This window comes from Nilaparvata lugens, chromosome 2 (assembly GCF_014356525.2).
Source record: "Nilaparvata lugens isolate BPH chromosome 2, ASM1435652v1, whole genome shotgun sequence".
In the NCBI taxonomy this organism is placed as follows: Eukaryota; Metazoa; Arthropoda; class Insecta; order Hemiptera; family Delphacidae; genus Nilaparvata; species Nilaparvata lugens.
This window is the reverse complement of record NC_052505.1, coordinates 17753916-17774384: the sequence shown is the minus strand read 5'-3', so window position 1 is coordinate 17774384 and position 20469 is coordinate 17753916. Positions and strand designations below refer to the sequence as shown.

Genomic DNA, 20469 nt, shown 5'->3' with positions numbered 1-20469 from the left:
CACTCTCTCTCTATCTATCTATCTACCTCTCTTGCACGTACAGTCTCTCTCTCTCTCTCGTCACTCTCTCTCAAATACACACTGTCTGTCTCTCTCTCTCAACTTTTCACTAACCCTTGACTCTCTCGCTCTATCTCTCTCTCTCTCCCGGTCGTGTGTTAATGGGAAGGATATTTTATATCCTTCTTAGAGAATCGGCAATTACTTGTTGAAACACCGCCGATTTATGAAGTTACATCACATTATTATATTATCGTTATTTTGATTGAATTCAATTTTTATTGTCATTGATTAATCATTTATACTTTGTGAAATTCTTTTGATAACTAGCATCATCGTGATTTAATGTAAATTAGTTTATGAGCCAGTAATTATTGTAACATACATAAATAAAGGAATCTAATTAATCTAATCTAATCTATTGAGGGTTTTGAGGCAGAGAGGATTAGGAGACCTAACTCCGCCCTCATAAAGGCATATAATCAATCAATCTCTCTCTTTCTCTCTCTCTCTCTCTCTCTCTCTCTCTCTCTCTCTCTCTCTCTCTCTGTCTATCTATCTATCTATCTCTCTAGCATACAGTCTCTATCTCGTCACTATCTCTCAAATACACACTGTCTGTCTCTCTTAACTTCTCACTAACCCTAGAGTTTCTCATTTTTCCTCTCTTTCTCTCTCTGGAAAAGATTGATTGATTGATTGAAAGGCAATCATTCGATGAATATTTCTTTCTCTCACACACACTGCCTCTCTCTCTCTCAACTTTTAACATTAATATTTTTCTTTTTTTAGTTATCAAGTCAACAGTTTAATTTTAGTTGTCAAATGAACAGTTTAATTTCATTATTCCTCAAATTTATTTTTACAAAGTGAAGACAATATAAATACTTTTATTAAATTTTTAACTTTCGCTAAGTTAACACTTGAACAAATCTTTTAAATTGCTTTTATCATGACAATTTCCCTTTTTATTTTAATTTTGTTGTTTTAGAAGTAGACTACTTATATTGATGCTATATAATATTGTGTTGGTCTGGTTGGGTGGTATAGGGAACCAAATGGTTTCTACCCTGCCAAGAGAAAAATATAACAATCAATCTTTCTTTCTTTCTCTCTCTCTCAACTTCTCACTAACCCTTAACTATTTCTCATACACATATTGTCAACCTCTCTCAACTTTTCTCTTACCCTTCTCTCTCACACACACTGTCTCTCTCTTTCTCAACTTCTCACTAACCCTTAACTCTCTCTCACACACATACTGTCACCCTCTCTCAACTTTTCTCTTACCCTTCTCTCTCACACACACTGTCTCTCTCTTTCTTAATCTCTCACCAACACTTGACTCTCTCTCACACACATACTGTCTCCGCTCTCTTAACTTCCCTCTAACCCTCTTCTCTCACACACACTGTCTCTTTCTTTCTCAATTTCTGACTAACTCTTGACTCTCTCTCAATTTCTCACTAACACTTGACTCTCTCTCACACTCTCGCTCTCTTCATCTCTCACCAACCCTTGACTCTCTCTATCTCACACACACTGTCTCTCTCTTTCTCTCTCAACCACTCACTAACCCTTCGCTCACTCTCTCTATCACTCTTTCTCTCTCTTATATAAACACACAGTCTCACTTTCCTTGAATAGCGTGTGGTATCAATTTCAAAATGGAGGTACTAGCTATTGTCAATTTCACTTAAAACTGTCAGCATTGGTTGGAAATGGTGAGCATTGATGTAACTCACAACGAGAGCTGACAGTGTGAAGTGATCTCTCACTTGCTAATAGCTGTGTGAAACTTGATGACTTAATTGCTTAGCATTTGTCTTGCATCTTATTGCTGTAAGAAACCTGATAACCAGAATAAATAGCCTGATAACCAGAAACCTGAAACCATAAGTTCCTCTTAATTGGGATCCATTGAGAGGTTTGTAGTATCTTGAATGCATATCACGTGTTTTTTGAGCAATTTGAGTTAGTAGATCATGTCAATCGATGCTAACAGGTGACGGTCGATTCAAATATTTGAAAAGTAATGATTTTAGAGATAGTATTTTTCTATATCGATTGATAATTCTGTATTATTATTATTTTTATCATTATTATTATTATTATTATTATTATTATTATATTATTATTATTATTATTATCATTATTATTATTATTATTATTATTATTATCATTATTATTATTATGAATCAAATAATCAAGTATCATTTCTGCTATCCATCATCTCTCTATTGATTCATTAATGAAATCTTCACGCATAGAAACGTTTGTACTATTATAATCATTCATCCCTGATCATCACCTGGGCTTAAATACTTTTGGAGAGTTGTTCTTCACTTGTAGATAAACTGGTAGTTCTGTGAACAGTAGACCTCGCGCTCAGTGAGTTAAATTGACCTGTTGTTATGTTTTCTCGAAGATTAATAAATAATTTATCAATTAAAAATGTCTAGGAAAAATCCTAAATAAACATAGGACAGAGCTTTCTGTCCTATATTTTACCGTGACGTGTCGTCCCGGAATGTGAGTGTGAGCGCTATTATCAGGTCTGGCTGCAAGTGTCTACAACGTTGATGGAAAGATACAATTTTCAAGATGTTCGATGTTTTTGAACGGGTAGTATAATAGTCCACTAGACAGCTGATTTATGATGAATAATTCTATAGTCTGATTTTTACGGTAATATTGGCGTATGAAGGAGGCTCCTTTTTCCTTTTATATTATCCTTGAAATGCAAAATTTCCAAAAACCGTGTATATACGTCGACGCGCAATTTAAAAAGGAACATACCTGTCAAATTTCATGAGAATCTATTACCGCGTTTCGCCGTAAATGCGCAACATAAAAACATATAAACATTTAGAGAAATGACAAACCGTCGACTTGAATCTTAGACCCCACTTCGCTCGGTCAATAAGTATGTATTTGAATTTGTTTTTGCTAAAAGCTTTCTTTTTTGTAGTTATTGTATTGAAGAACAAATAGGGAATTTTTGATTGTAGGATCAGCAATCCATGTTATAGATCATGATAATTATTAATGTTGGATTAATTATTTTATTACTATTGATCATGATTGATGAAAGCTCAAATGGTGCAGGGAGGAAAGTGAGTTTGAAGCCAATGAATCTCAGTAACTTTATTTATTTATTCACAACAATGATTGAGCAGATTAAGAGCATGAATGAGCAGACTTGTGAACGACATATCCGATATATGATACAAGCATTCATTATTGATTGATTCATACAAGAAGTACACCATATTGATAATATATTATTTTCTCTCTTCCAACTTCTCAATAACCCTTCACTCTCTCACTACTGAGTTTATTACTCAATTCGACTGATGATAGGGAGAGGAGAAATGAGGTAACCTTTGTAGTTTCCTTGCCCTATCAACATAGGTAAGGGAAGTATTGCTTTCCGAAAAAATTAAGGTACCCCAATTTCAAAAATTTTCTACGTTTCAAGGTCCCTGAGTCCAAAAAAGTGGTTTCTGGATGTGGGTCTGTGTACACAATATCTCATTTCCCAATTAAAGAAATGACTTGCAATTTGGAACTTAAGGTCATCACAATATGAGGATTCGATGTTTTCTGAAAATGTTGTAAAAAACAGGGTTTTTCGCGATTTTCCCGAAAACGGCTCCGACGATTCTGATCAAATTCATACCTAAAAAATCTATCAACTGCCACAAGTCCCATATCTATAAAAGTTTCAGGAGCTTCGCCCCATCTATGCAAAGTTTGATTTTAGATTCCCAATAATTATCAGGCTTCAGATACAATTTGAACAAATAAATTCCAAGTGGAAAAGATTGGGCATATAAATCTCTACGATTAATATTCAGAAACATTTTCACCTAAAATTAAGAATAAGCTCGAAATTCGAGAAAATGTGATTATTCAATTGCAAACTGTTGGCAACTGTTGATTCTATCAAATCATTCACTATGAAGAGATAGCAGACCTCGTGTGTCTCCAGCGTCCTGCGTCCAGCGTCCTGTTACCAGCTGACTCAGATCTTTGAATAGTAGACTCGAGATGTGCGTGAACACTAGCGTCAGGTAACGGCAAGGGAAGTTGTGTGAGTGCGCCACACCAGATTTTTGCTATTTGAGTTAGATTAGATTGGGATTAGAATGCAAAAATCCTGCTCCCAAAAGCATGGAGTCATAATAATAATAATAATAATAATTTATTCTTTGCATGTACATATTTTACAATGTTTGGCAGTTCGTCAAAACAATAAAAACAACAATAAAAACAATAAATTGTTCATAAATATAAACAACAACAAAAAATACAAGAAGAAGAACAAGTCAATCAATCAATCAATTAATTAAAAACAACCTGTATGAAATGAAAATTCAGGTGAAATGCTGTAAATTTAGATATGTAAATTAGTTAAGAATAATATCATTATTAAATAAAGTCCAAAACAAATGCTGTACAGTTAGGGATGTAAATCCCGGGACTGATCTCCAATCCCGGTATTTCGTGATTATCCAATATCAATCCCGGGATTGGCAAAAATCAGTTTCATGCATGCAATTGTTCCTCCTCAATTACATGTTCAGTAACAGTGTGTGGAGATGAAAAAGGGTTCATTATAGAGGGAGATGATATTATTAAAATGAAAAAATTCTCAGGAATAATATTAAATTCAAACATTCTATTTCTATGAATGTTTTCAAGATTAGGAGTAACTTTTTATTTGACAGTAAAAGTAAATTCGTATGGCTTTTGTTGGTGGGGAGTCCCTTGCGGGAAGGTCCCACCGCCTGAATATATAATTTAAGCCGTCAATGGGCCTTACGACTGTCATACTTCAGCCGGGACCGACAGTTTAACGTGCCCATCCGATAACACATTTGTTGTCCTACCTAGATGTCCTAACTTTTTATTCGCTGTATCCTAGATGATAGTGAGAACTAAGGAAAGCAAGATGACTCATCAGAGTCTTTTTTATGTAGAAAAAAAGCATGTCCAACCTACATCAGAGTTCACACTTTTATCACTCCAAATACTGTAGAGTGAATTAATATAGCTTGTTTTAATAATATAATTAATTGAATAGAATACTTTTTGTAACACTGTAACGCCATACCGACCGAACAACGCAAAAGCTGAACCACTCATACAGTTGACTGAAACCTGAAACCAATGACTGGATAATGCCCAAAATATGACTGCTCATAAGTCAATGACTGAATAGTGTGATATAGCAGGGAATCAGGGTTGCAAAGCAGGCAGCTCAACCGATTTATGTGGTTTGGTTGCATATGGACAGTACACACAGCTGTGACTCACTCACTCCCTAAATCTACTCACTCCTCAAATAATGTGACACTGCTCATACGTGACTCTCTCCTCATATGAGACTCACTCCGTCATATGTGAGACACTCGTCAGTATGTGTCTCACTTCCTCATATGTGAAACAGTCCTCATATGTGAGTCTCTCCTCAAATGTGTCCTCACTCATAGCTCATATCAAGTCAGTGAGCTTTGAATAATCCATGGCCGAAATTTGAGCCCATGCTTGGACGCATCATGGCATTCACTTCAACCTATCAGAACTGATTGCATATCTCTCTCTCTCACACACTCTCTTAATCTCTTACACACTCTCTCTCTTTCTTTCTCTCTCTCACTCACTATCTCTATTCTAATCTCCCTTCCTTTCCATTTCCATTCCATTCATTCATCCATTTTCCACATCCCATCTCCATTCTACAGAATACATAATATTCATCTTCCCACCTCAAGATTTTCTGTTCTTTAGTATTGTATATTGCCAATATTACCCAATCAATTTCTAAAATTTTAATTTAAATCCAACTCTATAATGATTGTTCTCACACTCTCTCTCTTTCTTCTTCTCTCTCACTCACTATCTCTATTCTAATCTTCCTTCCTTTCCATTCTTCATTCCATTCATTCATCCATTTTCCACATCCCATCTTCATTCTCCCTTATACACATATTCATCTCCCCATCTCAAGATTCTCTGTTCTTTAGTATTGTATATAATCAATATTACTCAATCAATCTCTAAAATTTTAATTCAAATCCAACTCTATAATGTCTGTTCAATTTTTATAATTTTAATTATCAATGCAATATTGTATTCACTATTACTCATTCTAATTCCATTCATTCATCCCATAATATTCTAATATTATTCATATTATTCTAAGATTCAAATCAACTAGTTTTTAACTTATCAAGTAGAGTTTCTTATTTGAACTCTATCTCTTGTTATTGGAGTTATAATTCCCAACAGCTCTAATTCATCACAACCCGGTCGTGTGTTAATGGGAAGGATATTACATATCCTTCTTAGAGAATATTTGTTGAAACACCGCCGATTTATGAAGTTACATCACATTATTATATAATCGTTATTTTAATTGCATTCAATCCTTATTTCCATTGATTAATCATTTATACTTTGTAAAATTCGTTGAATAACTAGCATTATCGTCATTTAATGTAAATTAGTGTATGAGCCAGTATTTATTGTAGGATACATGAATGAATAAATCTAATCTAATCTCTTCATGAAATCATGTCATGTAACATTTAAAATGATTTGTAAAATTTTTAATACTATTGTTACCATTGGCGACAAGGCTAGTAACAATCGAAAAATAAAGTCTATTCATCTTATCTCTCTCTCTATCTCACAAACTCTCCGTGAGTTTATCTACTTCTATCTCACTATGCATGGATTCTCTTCCAACTCTCAATCAATCTATGAATCATGTATTAGAAAAAAATCTAATTTCACAACAACGTTGAGTTTAAGATTCAACTATTGAGTATGAGAATCAACTATTGAGCAAGTGATTTAACTATAGAATATGATTATCAACTATTGATCAAATGATGAAGTGTTATTGGATGGGCACGTTAAATTGTCGGTCTTGGCTGAAGTATGACAGTCGTTAGGCCCATTGACGGCTAAAATGATATATTCAGGCCAGGTGGAGTTCCGTTAGGAACTCCCCACCATACGAATATTATTGTTAACTATTGATCAAGTAATATCAACTATTGATTCAACTACTGAATCAACTATTAAATCAACTGTTAATCAACTATTGACCAACTATTGAATCAACTATTTATCAACTATTATCGTAAATCAACTATTGAATGTGACTCAACCACTGAGTTCACGAAGCAATTATTATTGAGTTTCAACTATTGAATAAACTATTTAACAACTTTTGTAAGTGGCTAAACTATTGAGTTCACGAAGCAACTATTGAGTTTATGACTAAACTATTGAGTTCACGAAGCAACTATTGAGTTTACGACTCAACTATTGAGTTTACGACTCAACTATTGAGTTTACGACTCAACTATTGAATAATTGAGTAAACTATTGAGTTTTCGACCAAACTATTGAGTTTAATAAGCAACTATCGAGTTTAAGAAGCAACTATTGAGTTTACGACCAAACTATTGAGTTTAAGAAGCAACTATTGAGTTTACGACTCAACTATTGAGTTTACGACTCAACTATTGAGTTTACGACTCAACTATTGAGTTTACGACTCAACTATTGAGTTTACGACTCAACTATTGAGTTTACGACTCAACTATTGAGTTTACGACTCAACTATTAAATAATTGAGTAAACTATTGAGTTTTCGACCAAACTATTGAGTTTAATAAGCAACTATCGAGTTTATGAAGCAACTATTGAGTTTACGACCAAACTATTGAGTTTAAGAAGCAACTATTGAGTTTACGACTCAACTATTGAGTTTACGACTCAACTATTGAGTTTACGACTCAACTACTGATTTCACGAAGCAACTATTGAGTTTATGACTCAACTATTAAATAAGTGACTAAACTATTGAGTTTATGACTCAACTATTGAGTTTGAAACTCAACTATTGAGTTCACGAAGCAAATATTGAGTTTGCGACCCAACTATTGAGTATGAAAATCAACTATTAAGTTTGGAACTCGACTTTTGAATTTGCTACTCATTTCCTATGGACTCGGAAACAAGCAACTAGATGTGACATTTGCGATGATATGAACGTAATAACACTGAATAATATTAGAGTCGCTGTTCCCTGTTAGAAAATCGTGTCAGCTACAAATGCCAACTTTGCCAGCCGACATCATAAATCACGCTGACGGTGTCAGTGTGTTATTGCTGTTAGTATTAGTCAGTCAGTGTGTTGGTGTTAGTGAGTCAGTGTGCTGTTTGTTAGTGATTCAGTGCTAAGAGAACATTCACATTTGATTCAATTCCTCATCCAACATATGCGAGACGCGCTTCCGGACCATAACTTCCATTTCTCAACGTAATCTCTCGTTAATGTCCAAATTTCTTCTTCGTGTTCTTCTTCTTTTTCTACTCCTTCTCTTTCTATTCTCCTTGGATTCATCTTGTCCATTTTCTTCTGGCTCTTCTTGATCTGCTTGCAAGATGGGTGATGGAAACTTTTGTTAGCAGAGTGAGCTATCAACATGCAAGCTTATATGATTTGATTCATCCAAATATCGACAACCCATCATCAACTGTGTTATAAAATTGGATACATTCAGACTTGAATCTCTGAGCTACATAATTCAGATCAACCGGTGATTTTATCGAGCCTGGATGTCTTTCTCGACTGAAGCGAGCTCAAATGAAAAATTAACTGCTTATCCTGATGATACCGTCCCCTGGCTAAACCAATAATGCAAACGAAGTGAGCCTGCCGGCTATTATTTAGGCAGTCATTTGACTGGCTTGCAGGAGAATAATATTCAAATCCTGCACAGTTTGGCAACAAGGTTTTTTTCAAGTCTCAACTTATTTTATTGGGATGATAGTGAAAAATTCCAATCCACAATTTTAATTACACATGTTTTCTGTGTATGTTGCAGATGCGGGAGCAAACGCTTATTGTTGGCGGCGAGGAAGAATGAATGTTCCACTTTAATGAGAAGTGCAAGGTGAATAAAAAGGGAGTGCGGAATCGGAATCACACAAGTGCAGGCTGCATGAAGGGAGTGCGGAATCTGCATTACAAAGGGAACACGGTAACAAAGATTCGTATGAAAACACTGAGGGTCGTCGGTTCCGAGATCCCAGCTTATATTTGGGAAACTGCCACCTCAGCAAAACGCTTTCAGAAATAAATTCTCATCGTTTGTGCTGTTGTCTGCAATAGATGGAGCATGAAATGGAGGAGATATGAATTTAGTGTGAGGGATTTTGAACAGAGATAAATAGAGTATATTGGTATCTTCTGGAATCTCCATGAGTTATGAAATCCTATAGAGCTTGAAATAGAGAAATCTAGAGGTCAGAAAACTTATTCTCTTAAACTCTGGATATTGAGAATACTGATGGAATAGGAGTTATCAAGAACCGAAAAATATATATAGAGAATAATAATGGAAGAATGAGCAGATACAGGGAGAAACTTCATATGTAACCCTCAATAAATTGATAATATTGAACCGTTTAGATTGTGGTGGGAAAAGTTCATGATAAAGCGTGAAAGGAGCCATTTTCGGAGATTGAACATGAAGCGAATTTATAGAGCAATTATGATAAAAACGTTTAGAGAGAGATAAATAGAGCATTGAATAGAGTATATTGGTATCTTCTGGAATCTGCACGAGTTATGAAATCCGATAGAGCTTAAAATAGAGAACATTTGAGGTCAGAATCAGCAATCAGCTATCAGCAATATTGATTGGGATGAGATAAAATATAAGTGGAAGTGAACATTGTACTCATCAATATAAATTGAATAGGATTTTTGAGGATGGATGTTGAAGTCCTAAAAATCTTACATAGTACAGAGTGTTCTTTCAAAAAATAAACTCTTTTTTGATATAACATATCTGTAGCTTTCAGAGAAGATATAAACTCAGTGTAATCAAGTTTAGAAATTTCGAATTTCAACAAATTCCCTTATTATGGTGACGTGATTTTGAACTGTGATTTGTGTAGGTAGTTATCAAATTGTTATTTCTCCTATGATAACTAAAGTTACCAAGAAGATTCTCTAGGAGTGAATATCATTCAACTAAAATTATTGTGATCAACGTAGCCCGTTAGATAAGGTTTCTAGGTGAGAAGAGGTATTACAAAAAAAAAAACGACCTATACTAGAAAATCTCCTCACATTCTTAGATTGCAAATATGTTTGGAAAATGCATTATAATCACAGATTTCTGCCTGAAATTCATGTAAGTCAGCTCGCATGACAGGTATTTTCCGTTTCAACCCAACTCTCAATCGTACAGTTTCAAGAATAAGACGAATATGAACGTATCTTAGAATAACTTGATAAATGAACTGAATATAAATTGATTATTCTGATATTATTTGTGACTTCAGATTTGAAGTTTTAGAGCCGTGTCACCGGTTTCTAACCAAATTAGGAGGAGATACAAATTGAAATTATCAGTGAGAAACATTGAAGTCGACGAAACTTATAAAGAAGTTCATTTATCATTTCAATTGATCACTCTTGCATATCATTGGTGTTTTATGTTGGTCGCGGTCTTTGAAATTTTTAGGTATTAAAAGTGATAAACGTTTTGGAGAGGAAAGAAATAACTATTTTATTATCCAAAAATTGACTTCCAAGTTAGTTCCCAACAATGTCTTGCCACTTATCAGGTGGGGAAAGTTGTGAAATGCTTGTTGAAAGACCTGTTCCGGTATATTAACATTCCATTAGATTTTTGAATCAATAGTGTTGTTCTACACTGTTGATACAAATTGCAGCTTGCAGCTTGGAACTCAAAACTTGAAATTGACGGCTTGCAACTTCCGACTTGCAACGCGAACTTGCCACTGGACGCTTGCAACCAATAGCTTGCCTGGTAACTGACGAATTGCTACTTGCAACTCCCAACTTGTAACCGATAGCTTGCAGCTGACAGCTTGCAACTCACTACTTGCAATACACAGCTTGCAACTTGCAATTGACAACTTGCAGCTCACAGCTTGCAACTTACTACTTATCTCCTCGTGTAACCAACATGTCGGCGATCGACACAAACCCCAAAAGTCCCCAGTGAAACCTTTTTGAAACTTGTGCCTCAACATGGCGTGCAATCTGTCGTGCAACATGACGTGCAACATTTCGTGCAACTTGTCGCTTGTCAACACGAGCTACGAGTTGAACGACACAGACTACGGTGACTCGGGCAACATGTTCATCCTGCCTCTATGGAAACAAATGCTGTGGACCTTCCTGTATGCAACCATGGTTTTCGTGGCAACTGGTGGGAATCTTATAGTGATTTGGATTGTGTTAGCACATAAGCGCATGCGCACAGTGACTAACTATTTCCTGGTGAATTTGTCGATTGCTGACGCAATGGTGTCGACCTTGAACGTGACCTTCAACTATATCTACATGCTGAACTCTGATTGGCCGTTCGGGACTCTCTACTGCAAGATCACGCAGTTTGTGGCTGTGCTGTCGATTTGCGCCAGTGTCTTCACCCTCATGGCGATTTCCATCGATAGGTGAGTCAAAAATCTGACATTCATTTATTCTCGATTTTCTTATAATAATTGTATGACTGTGTCAAAATTATTCTACTACAAATACTATTGTTTTGTCTAATTCAAAACAGTAAACTTTTCAATTGAATAGCCTTTTGTTAAGTTATGTCAATTTTCGAAAGTTGGAGTGATTATTTTTTAAATTGAAACTTTGTCTCTTGTTTTGGTTTGGAATATGAATCTTTGAAAATGTGGCACAGTAGATAACCTTGGTTTGTAATGTTATAAATATTGAAATAAGAAAAGTTTTAGGCACAAGCCAGTTGGACCACTTCAAAAGTAATAATTAAACAGTTTGATAAAGATAAATAAACTATGGTCGAAAAATAGATGAACTATGGTCTTCACGCTGATTGCCATTTCTATCGATGAGTGAGTCAAAAATTCCGATATTTTTTCTCAATTTTCTGATAATAATATTGTATAACTTGTACAAAATAATTGTACAGCTACTAATGTATTGTCTTCACCCTGATAGCCATTTCTATTGATGGGTGAGTCAAACATCTGACATTTTCTCTCGATTTTCTAATAAAATTGTATATCGGTGTCGAAAAATTGTACTCTACTACGATTGTGAAATTTCTGATGTGAAATTCAAGCTTTGAAAAGAATAAATTTAAGCTCCATCTTGATGTCAAGGTCTAAGCCACACAAAAAGTTTTTTGCGCGTTTTATGACGCGACGGCAGGGCAGAAAGCTCTCCGATTGGCTGATTCCCGAACGCCAACCTAATCAGCCAATCGGAGACTTCCTGCCCTGTCGACTCATCTGATTTGGTTGGCGTTCAGGAATCAGCTGATAATCAGCCAATCAGAGAGCTTCCTGGCTTGTCTTACCAAGCTTGTTTGAAAATGACTGAATAAACGCTTCAAGTAGCTTCAAAGGAGACCCAAACCTAGGAAAGTGAAGCTAGGGCACAGACAGTCGGTCCTCTCTTATATTCCCTTGTATTCGATGTTTGAAACTAAGTGGAGTCCATTCAATATTCACATTGGAATCAATCAATGAAAGCCATACGGTGATTAATAATAATGTGAAATATTTTAAATAATGTGGAGAACTCAGAATAATGTAGACCTTGATATCCTTAACTACAATATGCACTGTTATTCAAGCTTTGCACAGTTAAATCATGTTATTTAAGTATTTTAGGCACTATGGAACTCTGAACTGGGAACTAAAATTATGAATCATAAATAAAACTAGATTTATGATCAATGAGATCTACAAGTTCAAGAAGCTATGAGAAGCATAAAACCGCATATTATTATATTATTTCAAAATATCTCGGGGAGCATAAAACCGCATATTATAAAATTCTTTCAAAATATCTCGGGGAAATTTTCTATCGTTCCAATGAATGAAATTCTCAAATTCTTCACGATAATCTGAATTGTTCTCAAGGAAACATGGAGAACTCTACCTCACACCTAAGGGAGCGTCCATTTTTTGTCAAAATGATGTTTTTATTGGCTCTTGTTCAGTTTTTCAAACTCTATAGATTAAAGATAACGATAAAGTCCTGTGCAGTTGATTTTTTCGGAGATAGCCAGAGCTGAAAAAGCGTAAGTCCAGTCAGCATTAAAACTGAAACAACATGAGTCCAATAATTCACAAGTAAGTGTAATGATGATTTGACTTACGCTCTTTTAGCCCCGGCTGGGAGTGTAATACTTTTTGGGCTCTCCTGTAAAATCAGCCGTTTGAGACACTAAGCCCTTCTAACTCTGGGATACAGAACTGTTCCTTAGATACTTTCAAAATCTCTCTCGATTATAAATCGTCTTACAGATAAAAAAATATAGTACATTTCCATTTTGAATGAAAAAGACTAAGAAATTGTCAAAAACCACAGATTTATTGATACTTAGAAAGACCGGTTTCGGTTATTGCACCATTGTCAATCTCTGATAAACTTTTCATTTTTCATTTCTTCATCACATACATTTCTTCATGACATTTTCATCTCTTCATTACAGATATGATTCATCAGTTCTTTTCAAGAAGCGAAGAACATGTTTTTTAGATATATATTCTCTCAAGATTACTTGGGATGGTAGTCAATCTCCCTAAGAGGAGAATACAAGTAAAATAACCGTAAGGGAAAATATTATTATGAGTAAGATTGGCAAGAGATATACAGGCTTCACTTCCCTTATCCAACTGAAGCAATAAAATTATACCAAAGTGCTGCTAGGGCAAATCTGCGCAGTGCTTCTTCAAACTGTCAGCATTAATTTAATGGAAACAGTTTGTGTAATTCGTAAGGAGAACTGACAGTTTGCAGTATCTAACTATGAAGCACAGATCTTCAAACCGGGCTTCGTTCAAATGGCAGCATTGTTTTAATTGGAAGCATGCATAAGGAATGCTGACAAAATAAAGTGAATCTGATAGTGATGACGTCACTAGTGTCAGAAACAGTTGAGCCATTGCCGTGGGCGTTCAGACAACTGTTCTCATGTGAAATCATGGCTGTTATATCACCGGCAGTCATTTTCAGATTTCAGCAGCCCCTATACTCAATATAATACAGACTGTAGGAGACTCAGAACGGATCCTTTGGAGTGAGAGTTAGAGCAGTTTAGAGTTTATGTATCAAATAATATTAAAGTAGATAGCTGTAGTCAAGGCACTTCCACATTTGGGGCCAGATAATATTAAGCGTTTAAAAACAATTAATAACAATATTTTCGTCACACTGCACAGAAAGCAGCTGTTTTCCAGTCCCTACGTGGATCTGAAAGACATTGTTTGCAGACGACTCTCGTCTGACGTCAGAACAGGTTTTTTTCCAGCCTAGGTTCCGCTAACATGGAACTGAGAAAGGTGATCAAAGAACAGCTGATCAAAAACCTTTTCATTATTTGTGTTCATTATTCAATAATTAAAACATTTATAATAATATCATCTTATTGTAATTTGGAAGAATAAAAAAGTATAAACTCAACCTACCACATAATTGAACATCATCTTTTAGGTTATTTAGACAAATCAGAATAAAAAATGAAAATACTTGGACAATTTCCTGATATTCAGATTACCTCAGATTTGCTGGAGCTATCACCTTCAACATCTGCTTTCGGAAGTGCTTAGTAAACAACTATTATCATATATATATTGTTTATTTTCTTGTGTGGCGAAAAATAGCGTTCGCACCACGGGCAAAAATGTTTTTCCGGCTCTCAATCTTTTCTAGTCCTCGGCCTACGGCCTCGGACTTGAAAATCGATTTCGAGCCGGAAAAGTCTCATTTTCGGCCCTAGGTGCGAAATATACTATTACGGCAATTGAATTCTGTTCATTCATTTGTCAATTGGAAAAGCAGTTACATATATCCTTGGTCAACAACGCTCCGTTGGCAAATCGTTCACAGACTGTGTAGAAATTTGATTAATTCACTATAAGAATATTCTGAGCTATGTGTTGAAAATAAACGCAGTAAATATGAGGCGATTTCAATTCGGTAAATTATATATCTAGAGTTTTTCTTGCTGAAATATGGATGAATATGGAAATACTGTGTATGAGGAGCTATAAGTGGTTTAGCTTTTAGGAACTATTAGAGAGGGGGTACAGATTTCGTGCTCCAGAAGTAGAAATGCTAATAAAGGAGGAGGCAGTGGAAAAAGAAAAAAGGTAAAGAAGATTAAAAGAGAGAAGGAGGGAGAAGAGAAGGAAGAGAAGAAGAAAGAGAAGAAGAAGGAGACAATAAAGAAGCAGAAGAGAAACTATAATTGCAGATGAGAAGTGAACAGAAGAGATGGATCATAGGAATAAGTATATTTGACACAGAACAAATGAGGTGGTTGAGGAGGAGAATGGAAAGGAAAAGGAGGAGGAGGAGAAGGAGAAGAAGAAAAATCTGGTGTGGTACACTCACACAACTTTCCTTGCTCATATTTGAAACTACGATCTGTATATGTGTATATATATATAATTGTTTTCAGAGTACTTTTTCCTTTGTGTGAATTGTGAAATTCGATGATTTTTTCAGTCGTCATTTTTTTAAAGTCGTCAAAACAGCTGTTCTACAGATGAAATATCTCGACTATGTGTTCTTTTTATGAACTGCGCTACCTACCTACCTCATGCACGAGAAGGAGGTTACTAAGTCCATTTCTCAATGATGGGGTGGACCCCCAATCAGTTCCCCAGAAAGGAGACTCATGCCAGTTGATAGAGCTGATAAATAAATATACAGGGTATGAATTTGAAAAAAATTGGTCAAGTTATTTTTGAGTAAATCGTGAAAAACATGGTTTTTTAGTAATTATCCGCCATTTTTCTCAAGAATATTACGGTGCTCCTGCAATTTTCTCAGAAATGAGACTCGTGTCAATTGATAGGGCTTATAAATAGCTATCCATGGTATGAATTTGAAGAAAATCGTTAGAGCCGCTTTGGAGAAAACCGTGAATAACATGGTTTTTTAGTCATTATCCGCCATTTTTCACAAGAATATTACGGAGCTCCTGAAATTTTCCCAGAAATGAGACTTATGCCAGTTGATAGGGCTTATAAATAGCTATCCATGGTATAAATTTGAAGAAAATCGTTAGAGCCGTTTTCGAGAAAACTGGTTTTTTAGTAATTATCCGCTATTTTTCCGCCATTTTGAATTCAATTTTATTGAATTTCTTATTGTCGGATCCTCATGGTATAAGGACCTTAAGTTTAAAATTTCAAGTCAATCGGTTAATTAGGAATGGAGTTATTGTGTTCACAGACATACACACATACACACACACATACAAACACACACACATACACACACACACACACACACAGACCAATACCCAAAAATCATGTTTTTGGACTCAGGGGACCTTGAAACGTATAAAAAACTTAAAATAAGGGTACCTTAATTTTTTTGGAAAGCAATACTCTCCTTACCAATGGTAATAGGGCAAGGAAAGTAAAAAGAGGAAAAGAATAATAAGAAGGAGAAACATGAAAACTTGGAAGAGAAAGGGTTCAGATAAGAAGGTATGTGATTTCTGTTGCATCCCCTATTTCAATTTCTGTACGTGGACTGCATAAAAAAGTGAAGACAAGATAAGCATTTTCCTACTGAATAAGGAAAGAAAAACATGGATATAAGGAATATGCAGTGTAACAAGTGATAGAAGAAAGAGGAGGATAGGTGGAGAAGGTCCAATTTCATACCACTGTTGAGAAATACTACGTATATATATCAACATCTCCCCTGTCTCTCAGATAGACTCCAGTATAAGCATCACAGCTGATTTGTATTCCCTTGAGAAATTTTAGCTACATGTTGCTTCTTCTCTCTTATCTTACACTCACTCTATTCGTCTCTCTTTCTCTCACTACTACTCTCTAGTTCTCTGTCTCTCTGTGTCTTTACCTCTCCAACTATCTCACTCTCACTCTCTCTCGCTCACTCCTGTTTCTGAAGGAAAAGAGGATTCTCTTTTCTTATTCGATCTTTCTTATTCTCTGTTACTCTCACACAATCTTTCACTCTCTCGCCCTTCCACTATTCTCTCCCAACTACATCTTCCACCTCACTCTCTCCCTCATTCTCTCCCTTCCACTCGTCACTATCACACTCTCTTTCTTTCTCTCTCTCTCTCTCTTTCTCTCACTCTTTCTGGTAGAGAGTTGATGGGAAGGATACTTTGAATATTGTTTCCAAAGAATGGACATTGATAATTATGTCCAAAGCTCCGTCAATTTATGTAGATGCATAACAATATTATGTATAGCTATTACCAATTATTGCTCTTTTCATATAATATGGAGTTCAATAATTATTTTCTTAGTCCATATTTACTGAATAAATCAGCTGTGCTAATAGTGAAGTGTTGTGTTTCTTTTCTGGCTCAAAATTTTGCAAAATTACTCAAAAAGTTTCAATCTGTAGAGATTTGAGTGGAATATTTTTGTTTTTAATCAGTTTTTAAATATCAAAATTCAAAATTTTTAGTTTAGTCATTAGTTTTGAAGTGGAAATTGGACTTTTTGAAGTGAAAGTGAAATCTTAACCTTATTCTTTTTGAAACTTTATTTGTAAAAATTTGGGAGAAGACAGTTTTGGGCTATGCCTGTTGTCTTCTCCCAATCATATTATATTTATTATAATTATGATCTGTAATGCCAATGGAATAAATAAATAAATAAATAAGTAAATGAATAAATAAATAAATAAATGAATATATTATGTAAATTCATCTATAATTTTGCTGTATTGTAAGCTATTGTATATAAGTGTAAAAGCCAGTATATATATTGTAATCTACATAAATGAAGTACTCAATCAATTAATCAATCTCTCTCTCTCTCTCTCGATCACTTCTTTTTCATCCTCTTCTCCTTCCATATAATACTTTCTTACTCGATCTATCTTATTCTCTGTTACTCTCGCCCAATCTTTCTCTCTCACCCTTCCTCTATTCTCTCCCAACTCCATCTTCCACCTCACTCCTTCCAACATTCTCTCCCTTCCACTCATCACTCTCTCACTCTATGACACTTTCACACTCTCACACTCTCACAATCTCACACTCTCTCTTTCTCACTCTTTCTCTCATTCTATCTCTTTTCCTCTTTCTCCCTCTCACTCTGACTCTCCCTAGGTCTCTTTAAACTGCTGACAACATAAACAGTGTAGCCTTTGAGTGATATATGTATGAACGTGATGTAGCCACATTGTTGTCATGTCTCTGAGATCCAGGGCAGTGACTTGTATTGTGCCTACATACACGTTCTGAATGTGAATGTTGGAGTCGTAATACTTATTCTATAGTCAGATTCTCGTTATAGAGTCAGCACCTGATTGACATTGGTTTCCCATCCTTGTCTGTCATTAGACAAAGTAGGAAGCTCTATCCTTTCTTCAGTCTGCACTGTTTCCAAATCTTTGGTAAGTTATGTAGAAATATAACGATTGGATACCAAGAAGAACGTCATACTTGGACTGACTGTATTGGCACAGTGAATCACCTGATTAGTATTGGTTTGCTATCCTTGTCTGTGATCAGACAAACCAAGAAGCTTTATCCTTTCCAAAGTCCGAACTGTTTCCAAATCGTTTGTAAGTTGAGTAAAAATATGGAAATTTGATTCTAAAGAGCTTCATTCTTGGACTGATTGTGTTGGAACAGTGAATCATCTGAAGTATTGCTATCCTTGTCTGTCATCAGACAAAGTAAGAAGCTCTATCCTTCCCCAAGTCCGCACTGTTTCCAAATCGTTTGTAGGTTGAGTAAAAATATGGAAATTTGACTCTAAAGAACTTCATTCTTGAGCTTACTGTGTTGGAACAGTGAATCACCTGATTAGTATTGGTTTGCTATGCTTGTCTGTTAAAGACAAAGTAAGAAGCTCGATCCTTTCTCTCTAGTCCGCACTGTTACCAAATCGTTTATAGGTTGAGTAAAAATATGGAAATTTGACTCTACAGAACTTCATTCCTGGACTGACTGTTTTGATACAGTGAATCACCTGATTAGAATTGGTTTGCTATGCTTGTCTGTTATTAGACAAAGTAAGAAGCTCGATCCGCTCTCTAGTCCGAACTGTTACCAGATCGTTTTCATCCCCGCATTTTTTTTTCTTTTTGAATAGTTCAAACTGTTTTGAACAGATTCTCAAACTATTTACTATCAGTCTTGGACATAGTGTGCTGCTTATTCTTGCAAGTGCTATGATTGTTCCTAGGGTGGCCACTAACGACAGGACAAGTGTGTTGAACATGTGTGTACACACATACTCGTCATGCATGTTGTGTCATTGGTAAACGTTTTTGAACAAAAACCAGCTGTTTGACAGCGGCTTCTTACATGAAATGAACAATTCATATTGATTTCATATTCATTGATATTCATTTATATTTTTTTTTAATAATAATCCGCCCAAAAAAACAAACAAAACTACTCTAGAACATGGTACGCCATAGTGGAGTAGGTCAATTCCCACACAGAAAAAACTAAACAAGTAGAGGACACATTATAAGAATTTTTGTAACTAACTATTGTATGCAATTTAAATTTACCTAATATTTTGTGTAATTGATGTTGTAGTTTTTGTTTTTTTTTGGGAAATGAACATTTATTTATTTATTGATCAATTTGTGATACAAATTATATCGATGTGACAACATTGAAAATAATAAGGTAGTGTATCTGCTATTTATCTTCCAAACTCAGGCGACACAGTTTACAAGATAAGGTTAGTCTTTCATCAATTCCTAAACATTTTAGTCCAAAATAAACATGAAAACAAAAATTTGAATTTATATGGTTTGAATAAAAATGAATCCTCTCTGATGAAATAATTAGAATAATAATTCCACTCAAACCACTTGACACTATATTATATAAGAAAATTTGAAACCATGGAAGAAAAACAATTTCTAAACACTAAACACTTTAAAGCTCAGCTGACAATTAATATTGATAAAAATAAGTAAACCAGTAAAATATTACAAAATATAATGATACAGGAATAATTTAACCCTAAATTAACAAAAAATCGAAACCCAACCTCAAATAATCTTGTTTGATGCCTATACAACATGTTCGACGTGAATATGCGTACATACATCTTCAACAAACTTGTTCTGTCGTTAGTGACCACCCTTCTTGAAATGAATCGATTAATCAATAGATAAATTGATGAATAAAAAGGAGAATCATGAGCTCCTAATCACTCAATTCGTCAATAGAGAACGATTCTAAGATAAATTTGAGAAGAAGCATAACCTCTAATCAATCAATAAGCATTAATCTCGATTGACACATTTCAATCAAGCATCACACGGATCTCCGGTTGGTTGGGATTGTTGTTTGAATAGAGTTATGTGTGGCACAGCAGAGATGTGAGGCTCGACTACTCCATTATTTCATCATATCTATGCTTGATTACCCTCTAACGGAT

General features: G+C 35.1%; 1 protein-coding gene across 2 annotated transcripts in view; it reads left to right on the top strand.

Annotated features, from left to right (window-relative positions):
• LOC111046070 (tachykinin-like peptides receptor 99D) overlaps positions 1–20469 on the top strand; it is a 580669-nt gene that overhangs the window by 128130 nt on the left and 432070 nt on the right. For both annotated transcript variants that reach the window (XM_039420712.1, XM_039420713.1), the window contains exon 2: positions 8913–11523. In XM_039420712.1, coding sequence (XP_039276646.1) covers positions 11096–11523 — 428 coding nt within the window. In that variant the 5' untranslated portion in view covers positions 8913–11095. The remainder of the gene's footprint in view (positions 1–8912; positions 11524–20469) is intronic.